We start from the raw sequence: 11,729 nt of genomic DNA, 5'->3' as shown, positions 1-11,729 counted from the left end.
CGTGGAGTCGAACCAGAGACGAACCAGAGACCTTTTCTGCCCATAGTCCAAGTTTCTGCCACTAGTCCACCGCCTCTCACATAGAGATCATTAAGAAACAAAATGCTTTTAAATAATGTGTAATTTATCAAAGTTGTGTCAAGACTAAGCCAAATACAGATGAAAAAACCTACAATGCTGTTACCAAATAGTCGAAGCTTAACAGGGAAATACATTTACTGCAGTGGCTTGTTAATTCATGTTGTCACAGTTGCCCTAATAAAGCAGAGGAACGTGACTTTGTTATGTAATTGAAGAATACTTTGTCACTACCTACACCTAAGTCATATTATTAGGTCACACAAGACAACAAACCCAACCCTAAGTCTCAGAGACTTGTATGAATAAAAGATATGATGAGGTTTGAACTCATGACGTGCTGTGACAGCATAGTGACGTAACAATATACTGATAATGACAGGTTCTGTCACGAAGACCTTACCCCATTCAACCAATCTCAATTCTCTCATTCATCTTTTCTTACTGATCAGCTGATTGTGGGCATTTCTAAACAACCAATCAGATTCTGCCACAGTCTCTTCCAGCCAATCATGCGGCTACTGTCAAACTGTCAAACTGTCAAACCAGTGTCTAGACCCCTGGGTGGAATCCTTTACTACATTCTGCTCCACCCCCTTCTAATCCTGATGACATCACATAGGGATCTAAAACATGAAGACTTATAACATTCACATAACCTTCTCTGTGCTTGGGTCAACAAATTACTGTTAAACCATTGAATCGAAGTCTCTCCTGATTAAAAAATAGAAACAGAGAAGATTCTTTTGAAAGTAAAGGTTCATAACAAAAAAAACTGTTGTCAATGTATTAGAGTAAGCATAGTATATTTTCATTGGATTTCTAAATAACAGTCGCAAAACCACTTTCTACCATATTGCTCATGTATTTTCTTTGATAATTTCACCACGGGAAAAGGTTGCTCAAATTTAGACACCTTTTATTTTTTTATACAGTCAACTTGGCGAAATTGTTGTATTTACTTCCTTAGACAAAAAAATGTAATGTGCATACTAAATTTAATAAATTTCTCTCTTTGGCATGCATAAAAATTGCTTTTCGACAACACGGATGTGTGAAACATTTCCACAACTAGATTCATATTGACACTGACATACAGTACGGGTACAACATTATCACATCCACTGCATATACAGACAAAATGTCTTTCCTGCGGTGTGTTCACAGACAGGGTCGTGGTGATTCTTTGAAAACTGACATTACTTGTTCCCAAAGCAAGGTTACAGAACAGGAATTCAAACCTGTGAGCGCTGTCAGACAGTGTGGAGAGGCTCCATTTACACTGCATTGGATGCTGCAAACCACAGCAGGCTAGTGTTACTGAGCACTTTGGTTTTCTGGCTTTTGAAAGAGAGCTATGCATCTAGTTAAAGGAGACATATCATGCAATTATTCCTGCATTATTGGCCGCTCCTGTAGGAAATATTGACCTCTGCTCTCGTTTTAACTGGTTTTACTAGAGGGTGTGCTAGAGTGGCCACTAGGCTCAAATTATGCAAATGTCGGCATTGTGATATCATGTGACATTATGATAGCCCGGAGGTATCGGCCAGGTTGTGACGAGGAGCTTCAGGAGCAATGTTTTCTGTGGAGGAGAGTTTTGGCTCTTTAAAACACACTAGAGGAAAGAAAAACTGATGAAAAGCCCCATATGTCTCCTTTAAAAAAAATGTCCACTGTCCCTGATCTAGACCATGCAGAATGAGATACTGTGTAGGAACTGTATTTCTAAGTTCTGCTGCTCATCAATTTCAGAGATCTGCTGCTTCATTGCATGTAGCTGTCAGACAGTTGATGCTTCGGTTTACTGGACTGGCACAGTGAGAAATCACAGATGGTCACACGGCTACAATACAGGTGTGATATTACCACGTTGGTTCCTTGGTGGAGCACCAGTGTCACACAAAGGACATTCCACTTATAACCTCTTACTGTGTGAAAATGAAATGTAACGTCTTCTCAATCTTTTCTATAGGCATACATTCTCTAATCCTGACTGTGATATGCACATTAGGCGACGTTATGCAAAACACTTATATTATCCACGTAGAAGAGGAGACGAGACACCAGAGTTCTATACACACAGGAAGTTATTTAGTGAGAATTAAAGTGCAAAAACCTAAGTTGAACAATCATCAGCTAGGCTACGGCAAATTTCGCCTCACACGAACCAGAGACTTTTCAGGAAGAACACTTATTGATTGAAAGTGAGAGGTGACGCTTTTCTCCGTTACATTCAAGGAGTTTTGATTCCAGTTTGATCTATATTGGGGCGGCTCAGAAGATCTCAGCATGGTCCTCTGTCGTACTCGGTCAAGTACAGACAAAGACACAGCTTCACATTCAGGTCCGATCTTTTTGTGAACTCAGCGAGACATCATTCGTACAAACTCTGTGGAGAGAGAGAGGGGGGGGAGGGGATGACAGAATGCAGCAGTCGAACCTTACTTCCTAGGATACCTTGAATAAATAAGTAGTTTGCAGACGCTGTTTTACCTTCAAAGTCAACAAGCCCGTCTCCATTTAAGTCAACATCCCGCAGGATATCTTCTACTTCCTTTAGACCCACCTGGAAAAAAAATTGTAATAGTAAGCAGAGTGGAGCCCCACACTCATGTAAAGTCCATTTTTCACTGGTCAGAAAACCTACTACAACCACTTACATCTTGCTTTTGTTTGGAATGGGAATGGATCGTTCTACCTTCCATTCTACATTTTAGCATATGCCTGCTTAATTTAAAGAGGTATTAGAAATGTTGACATTATGATCTTACCTGTTGACCCAACAGCTTTCTCATTGCATCTCGGAGCTCGGATGTGCTTATGGCACCATCTCCATTAGTGTCAAACTGAGAACAAAAAGCAGAGGAACAACACTGATGATGACGATGCAAATGACTAAATATCAACATGACCAGAGCTATGGGAAGTAGACCTCTTACCTCTCTGAATGCATCTTTCAGCTCCTTTATTCCAATCATGTCAGCCGTTTCAGCGAGGAGCTTTGGACCCATCAACTCTACGAAATCCTCAAAATCAACATGACCTCCCACTTGACAAAAAAGATTTGGGCACAGAATTTCAGACCACAATACACACACAGGATACAGTTGTATGCAGGACACGTAGATGCACGAAATAGGTGGGTCCTTACAGTTCATGTTGATCTGTTGGCTCAGCTCAATCAGCTCCATTTCAGTGGGCATGTATCCCATGGTTCTCATACAGTTTCCCAGGTCTTTGCAGCTGATGAAACCATCTTTGTCCTTGTCGAACTCTTTGAAAGCGTCGCGCAACTCTGTTTAGAGATGACAGAAAATGTACCAGAGCATTAACTGTCAACTAATAAGTAAATACCTAAAACTAGTCTCCCCTCTGGTTTTGTTCTAAAAGCTTTGACAAACCTGTCAAGCAATGATTTTACGATACATTTTGTCTGAGTGCTCAACTCGAGTAATGGGGAAACCTACCATCCATTTCCTCTGGCCGCAGCTCTCTGTCCTGTAAAGAAATTACATTTGATCATTTGTCAGCACAAAACGAAGGCAGTCACATCATAAAAAACACACTCATACAGTTTATATATAAGTATCATGTAAACATACCCCTGACAACGCTGTGACTCGAGTGATCCCCAAACCTGAATCAGCAGCCTTCTCCATAACAGTCCTCAGTTGTTTTGTCAACTTAACGTGAGGACGCTAAACCATGGGTCTCTCAACGTTTTTCAGGCCAAGGCCCCCAAACTGGTGGAGAGATGGAGCAGGGACCCCTTTCTATATATATTGCATAAAATCGAGTTTTATATTAAACTGGGCCTATTGCCATAGATAAACATAGGTACCCCGTTATTGTGCATTCAACACTAAGCTATTCAAATATTACACAGGTTCATATATTCATGTTTTTTTATTTAAACATGTGCAAGCTACAGGATGGCCATGTCCCTGCCATTTATAAACATACATCTTGCATACAACACTGAGCTATTCAATTAATTCACAGATTCATGTTTTTATTTTAAACTATGTATGTAGAAGAGACAGTGGATCCTCAAGCCACCTGTGGATGCCACACATACTCCCACACTAGTGAGATGTCGGACCCTGATGGGTAGCACACAACTTATCTAACCTTGGACGGATGCAGGTTGTTAGGCAGAGGGTCATATCAGCCTCACAGTAGTCGATGCATGTTAATGTGTATTTAAACACATTCAAATTTGCGTAAAAAAAATTGTTTAGAAAATAAATCAAAAATTATAAAGAATATTAAAAAAATTCTAATCAACCAAACATTTCGCGACCTGCAGTACCTCCGCGGACCCCCTAGGGGTCGCGGACCCCCTGTTGAAGATCTCTGCGCTAAACGATAAAAGATGTTAACTGGAACTATCTCACATCTTGATGACATAACCTCCCAGTATAAATCGGCCAATTCCTAACAAGCATGACTGGGAACCATAACCCTCACAGTTTACAGAAGAATGTGGCCGTTTCTATTTTTTCAGTGCTTGCTTAAGATGAACACAACCTTTAAAGGGCAGAGAAAGAGGCAGACATATCCCAGAGCCCTCAGGGGTTAACAGCAGGAGCAGTGACACGTCTAAACACAACAGTGAGGTGCTGACGTCAGCCTGAAAGAACTGTCTGACCGGAACCTCTGAGATAGAAACCACAGGAGCAGGCACCTGAAGATCCAGAATAACCAGCCAGTACAGCATGCATGTGTGTGCAACACCATCAGCCCTTCATTCATCACTGCCAGTTCATTATCCACCAAAATTTACACTGACAAGATCCAGACCACTGAAATATCTATTCAAAAACCTCCACTACTTTACTCTTCACTTTGGCCAATATGATAATCCACTGATACCACTCAGCTACAGTACAGCCAGCAGCAGGTGAGCTTAACATTAACATGGTAAAACAGGCGGAAACAGCTGGTCTCTAACAAAGCTTAGCTACTACAGGCATGTGAGTGTTATCAAGCCTTTCATGTAAATCTTGGGAAAAAAAATATTTCCCAACCTATTGTATTTCTTAAATATTTTATGCACTCACCATACAATTAAAGATATAGTTATATCTGTGAAAGGTGGGCAGTGGAGCAAAGCATTGCTGAATCAGCATCACTGCCCCAGTTTGACCTGTTTAAGCTGAGGAATGTTGGAAACCACTGATCAATTAAGGCTGTTGCATTCATGTGCACTGCATCTGTTCACAAGGTCCTAAACACATATGCAGTCACTTGTGAACTTTGATGCTCTGTTATTTTCCAAACCTGTGTGTTCCCTACACTGGTGGATGGAAGGATGCCAGTCACAAGCAGCAAGAGTGGAAGTCGTGAGAAATGATTGACCTACTAATAAACACAAAAGTCTGTGTTTGGACTGCCCATCTTGCAAACCATTCTTCTTATCGACATCACACTAGGCATGTGTATTGGTAATGGCCCAGGGAGGTTCAGTGCCAAATTTGGTGCAATTTGGACCTGTGATTCTTTAATATTAATAAATTGAATAAACAGGCGACCAGCGTTCTGTGGCAGTCAGTAGGGGCGGGGCAATGCTAACAGTCAGTATGTGGACCGACCTCAACACGTCCTCCTCTTCATCCTTTGATAAACTACAGCAGTGGTTGACAACTATTTCAAATTTATGGGTCAAAATCGCAATTTTCATAGAAATTGGCAATTTGTCTTTAAAGTAAAAGCATGAAGTTTGTTTTGTTGTTTGCTTTGTATCTAGCTGAACTTTTTTTGAAAAGATGTGAACAACGGTCTGAAAATTGTGTCGATTGCTTAACAGACCATTGAAATATATGAATTTAAAAGTTAGACATGCAATATATGAAAAACTAACACCATTTAAGTGCATCAGTTAAACGATGTGTGAAACCACACACCTGTTTTTTTTCTAACAATTGCTGTAAAATCTGCAGATAAACCAGGTAGAATGAACTTCACTCTGCATCATAGATTGTTTATAAAAAGCTCTGCACACAACGTCCAACACACAAACAATAAAAAGTGACAGTATATTGTAGAAATGATTGAGGAGGACTTACTAATGACAAGGACTTTTTAAGAACGGGCACTGCAGTGATAGCAAAAGGTCCGCAACAACCCAAACAAGAAGTAGATATAAAAAGGATGGTTTGTCCAGACTTACGTACAGTCTGCCTGCAATTGGCCACGCCATTACTCAGGAAGACACAGGTTTGTCCCAGTATGTTGCTCACGAGAACGCAGTTTTGTGTCATGGAAACAATGGACTCCTGATAAGGCCGGAGATACCCTGCATGGCCCATCTCCTCACAAGGCAGCACCCCTCTGAGTCTCCTCTCAGCGTCCTGGAGCATCTTTCCAGAGGGGGAGACAGAGTTAGAAATATGTAGAGGCTTCAGAGCAGAATGGAATAAAGCTGCCGTCTGAGAGCGGAGGACATGTGACAGTCAACTAGTTTCTCTCTGTAATGTGTGTGTGTGTTGTCCAGATATTATTCATGTTGTGAGGTTTACACAGTCACATGAAGGGGAATTGTCTTCCTTATGAGGACACTTAACCTCCTAGGTTATGGTTAGGGTTAGGGATAGACCAGGTATCCAGGAAAGTGTGTGAGTGTTGTGTAACTGCATATGAAGCAAATGTTTGGAATACAAAAACCAGGCAGAAATTTAGACACATCAATAAACCGGTACATTGCCAACTTTCCGCTCATTGTTCACAACTGTTTACGTGTGACGTGCGAAACTGGCAACTCACACCTATACACTGTCACTGGAACAGTAAACATACTTATACATATAAATGCAAGCTCATAAGTACCCTGGAGCTGGCTACATGTGTCAGGGTATTGTCACAGAAGAAAAAAAAAATAGATTCTGTGAAGACATCAAGACACATGTTGAAAAAACAGTGCCTGCTGCACAACAAAGATCTGAAGCCATTAATCTAAGACAAGGTCAACTAAATACAACGGAAGCCATTTGCAAGCAGCGAATTAGCAGGACAAGTGTCAAGTCATTATAAAGTAACATGTAAGAAAAAACATTACTTAAACAAACATAACACAACGCAAACGAATGCAGATTTTAACCATTTTTGTAAATGCTCTGTGTGTGGATATCATTAAAAACACACACACAGACAAAAAAACCTCAAAATCCTCTATAGCAATGTGGGCGGTATGATGACTGAACCTCTGCAACATCCAGTCAAGCTTGAGCAGAGAATGAAAACAGCTGCACACAAGTTTGCAAAACTTGGACAAAACGTCCAAAAACGATACACCACTGACAAGTTTTGTTGCCAGTTTCAGTTTTGAACCTGTCACAAAATCCAACAAACAAAGTGAGAGAGACAGGGTGTGACATTAGCATATCACAGTGAAAACAGTCTTACCGTTCTCAGGGGCCAGTCTAAGCAGTTTCCCATACCAAGAGAGAAAAGAGACACTACAAAGGACCATGAGGACTTTTTCTCCGTCAAGTTTGCAGTTTGGGCTCTGAGAGGAGTAAAAACTCTGGTTTCAGCAAGACCCATGAAGCCTGGGGTGCTAACCTGCAGCTGATAGACAAAAACAACTGTGAACTTCGCTGCACCTCGCTGTCTGTCTGGAAGTATAAGCAAAGTGTGGCCAGTGACACTCAAAGAGAGAGAGAGGGGGAGACGAAGTGAGAGTGAGAGTGAGAAAGTCAATGAGAGAGGGAAGTGAAGCATGAAGTATGCCTATTAAAGGAAAAGAAGTTGAGCGTCTGTGGGATATTTCACCAAACTGTCACGCTGACCAAACTGTTTGTAGCCGATATGTGAACAACACAGACAATTCAACACGGCATCACACAAAGACACCACACATCAGGATAAACAAGAGCGATGTGATAAATGGTAAATGGCGCTTTTCTAGATCAGTTCGGCATGCAGATGGGAAAGACTTGGATCGAACCGCCAACTACCGCTCTACCCCTCAGCCACAGCCGCTGTCATCTTTCCAACCGGGATATATACACACAACTGCACCAGTAACCTTTTACCCAAGTGTAACACACATACACACATACTACCAGGTATTTGCTGTAGCAGGCAGGTTTACAAGAGTACTCTGGAACGACCTATTTCCAGCTCCTCACCTGCACTCTCACGTAACAGACTCGTTTAAATATTTGCAACCTTGAGGTTGCATTTGGCTGCCATGCACTGCTGCGTCACAGCAAGGAGGTTCTTGATTTGAAACCTAGCTCGATTGGGTTCTTTTAAAAGACACGCGAGATGAAAACCCTGCAGGGGTGAGTGTGAATGGTAGTTTGTCTCTGTATGTTGGCTGTACATGTGATAAGCTGGCAACCTGTTCACGGTGCATCTTGCCCAATGTCAGCTGGGATTGGCCCGCCGCCTGCAACCCTCAAAGGATAAGTGCAAAGATAACGGATGATTGGATGGAGATTGCATTTTGAATCCCTGTGTGGTTCTCAAATTGTCTGCAAATGCCTTTGTATTCTCGCCTCACTCCCCCGCGCCACACACATCATCCAGTGCCCTCTGCAGTCAAAGACAAGGTCAGCCGGACCTATAGCAGCCTCGCTGCACCTCCATGAAGACTGGGAGAGGCAGCAATGCAGCTACTGACGTTTGTTTAATCGTGTGATTTCTGTGTGTGTGTTTGTTCATATGCAGAAATCTAAATTTGATTCAAGGTAGTCAGTCGATCACCATCTGTTTACATTTGGCAAGTGAAACCACAACTTGAAGCCAGAGCAGTGAAAATCCTGTTTACTCTGAATGCATTGTTTAGACAAAATGCCAAAGGCAGAGCAGAGTGTGTATATATCTCTAAAACCCGGCATTACATTCCTGCCCATCATTGACCTCCTCACCATCTAGCTGTCTCATCAAAGACCTTTTACAGGTCACACTAATGTTTTCACAGAGCTGCTCGCACACTGACTCATGGGATATTTGTAGAGGAAGCATTCATACAAGTGCTTGAGGATTTTCTTCCCGGAGCCACAAAAGATGCTCCAAGTGTTCCCATGCGGAGCCTATAGCAGAGAGATTCCTAATTCTCAAATCTGTGAATAACCTCCTCATTAAGGATCAGCCTAAAATCAAAACGCCACACACGATGCGACATGGTGGAGCTTTGTGAGGATTTGTGTAAAACTGAAATTGGTTGCAGACCTGAGGTCTGCGAGCAAAAATTATGCAAATCCATATCACTGATACCAACCCAAGCATATTAAGTGGAACCTATTTTCTATGTATAAATAGACGGCAGGCTCAAAATAGATCCCTCCATCACCAACGGGAGCATCAAAGTGATTTCCTCCCAACACAACACATCAGTTACTGCAGTGATGATGATGCAGGAAATGAATATACCTCTGTCTGTTTTTTCACAAAATAAACATTAGCACATCAAACATCTGCACCTCTCTGATATTGAGCATGTTAAAATGCCCCCATCACATCCACTTCAAGAGGGAACGGCGGACTGGCGGAGGTCTGTAGGAGGTAGCGCTGTATTTAAAAATTATATAAGAAATGAATGTGTATAGAGGACGCTTTTTCCCTGTCTATATAATCAATCTATACAGTGAGGACAGTTTTTTGCAGACTGCATCACAAAGCACAATGGCTTGTATTGATTGGAAACGTCATTGGAGCCAGTGGAAATGACAGTAGCAAAGCATTATATTTTTAGCAGGGGGCTTCTACAGGGGAATCCTGGATCTGATGCCTTACTGAAGACACTGCTGTCGTCCATTCACGTCGGTTAACAAAACCTTATTTTCTCCGTGGTAACCCGTCTCATTAAACCCATAGAATAGAGGCTCTTGCATGAATTAGATTTCGGGTTTTGGGTGTCACTAGCACAGCTTGTCAGGGGCCACACAACTCCGAGGAGCTGCACTTAAAACTCTTTAAATGAACGGAACCTGTGTAGGATGACTTGATCCGGACCACATCTAGTGGTGCACGTGTACATGCATGTTTCTATATCCGTTACCTGGCCAAAGAGAGAATTGAGGATCGTGCGTAAATGGACATCGGATGCAGAAGAAGCAGCACTGGACCTCCGGGAGCGACGGGATGAACTGCTGGACAGCGGGACCAGGGAGCACGAGGACGGGGAGGGACTGGGGACCTGACCTCCTGCACTGTTGGCCGAACCGGCTCCCCGACGGTCCCTCGGCTCACAGAGAGGCGCCCTGTCGTCGTTGCTGTCCGACAGCGAGGGCACCCTGGGGACCGGGCTGCTATGAGTGGGGCAGCGACGGGCATGCTCGGGCTCGGGTGCCCCTGCCGCCAGGGGACGGTCCTCCTTGGTGTGCTTCCTGCGATGGTGGTGCCGGTGTGTGGGTTTGGAGGACCTGCAGCGCTCCCTCACACCTCGGCCCGCCTCGCCGCTGTTCGGCGGGTCGGGAACTTGGCCGTGGGTCGGGGCATGAGACTTGCACTTGTCCCGAGTGGCGGCGTGATCACTACTGTCCCGGCTGCCGACGAGGGAGGGGTGGCACAGGGGTCTCCGGGCGCTGACGTCGCACTCGGCCGACCAGAAGGACTCCTCGGCTTTGCTGCCAGTGCTCCGGAGCACGGCGGCGGGACGGTGGTGATGCTGGTGCTGATGCTGCGGGTGTTGACTTCTCCGGCTCTCTGCTGTGCGCTCAGGGAGGTGTGTAGGTCTCGTCGCCGCCGCGGACGATTTCAACAAGGAGGTCGTGGATTCAGATTTGGGGAAGGAGGAGCTCATAGCTGCGGGTCTGCTCTATTCCGTCTCGCTCGGGTGATCCTCCATCATTCGCCGTCTTCTCTCCATCGTCGGCCCGTGACGCTCTCTGCTGAGTTGGGCTTCATCTCTCCACCTGGTTGCTGTGCGGCAGCAGCGCAGCAGGAGCGCGCACACACAGCGGAGCACACACGTAGCTGCAGAGCGCGTCACCTTTTCATTGATGTGGATGCTCGTCTCTGTGACGTGGGTGGAGACGGTAGTAAGGTGTAGTCTGCCAGTGGTCGGCCAACTTTCCCATCACAGAGATTAACCCGTTAGATAAACGATGCAGGAGACGGACTTGAGCCCAACTCAAACATGAGCTGTAATCTAAAGCAGAAACAAATACATATACTCTCAGGACACATTCTGCAAGAATGCTGGAAATCAATACTACAATAATATCCAATCCCTGATGCTAACGCACATGTGTTTGTCAGCAAACTGTAGAATTCGAATCCACTCAAACTCTAAACTGGCCTAATGTAACAGTATATTTTTCACTGACAAGATGTGGGATGGAAATGAATAGGCTGTGTGTCTGTGTGTCATTGTTTTCCTCCTGGTGGACAAAATAAGAGAAACACCAGGGACCACCTTCCCATCTGCATCAATTAGCTGTAACATTTAAAGAAACATCTCCATGTGTTTCAAAAGCTACAGCACAAACTTATGGATTTTAGAGGCTGATGAGATTCTGGCTTCACTAACTCACCTGCATTTGAATGAATTGAGAGATATTTGGTACCGAAAACTTGAAAAAGTTTTCAGTACCAAGAAGATGCAGATCCTCAGGAAGGAGTATACCTACTCCTTCCTGAGGATCTGCATCTTCTGTTTTCCCCTTTTTCAAGTTTTCAACTAAAGGTATAGGATC

General features: G+C 43.7%; 1 protein-coding gene across 1 annotated transcript; it reads right to left on the bottom strand.

The window, feature by feature from the left end:
- Window positions 1–543: 543 nt before the first annotated feature.
- cabp1a (calcium binding protein 1a) lies at window positions 544–10,977 on the bottom strand. The gene is made up of 7 exons (XM_062380238.1): window positions 10,091–10,977; window positions 3,549–3,579; window positions 3,233–3,376; window positions 3,021–3,130; window positions 2,853–2,927; window positions 2,575–2,647; window positions 544–2,470 (listed from the first exon to the last, which is right to left on the bottom strand). Exons 1-7 carry the CDS (start codon window positions 10,832–10,834, stop codon window positions 2,445–2,447), a joined length of 1,203 nt encoding a protein of 400 aa, XP_062236222.1. The 5' UTR covers window positions 10,835–10,977; the 3' UTR covers window positions 544–2,444.
- Window positions 10,978–11,729: the final 752 nt, after the last annotated feature.

This window comes from Platichthys flesus, chromosome 3 (genome assembly GCF_949316205.1).
Source record: "Platichthys flesus chromosome 3, fPlaFle2.1, whole genome shotgun sequence".
NCBI lineage: Eukaryota > Metazoa > Chordata > Actinopteri > Pleuronectiformes > Pleuronectidae > Platichthys > Platichthys flesus.
This window is presented reverse-complemented; position numbering and strand designations above follow the sequence as displayed.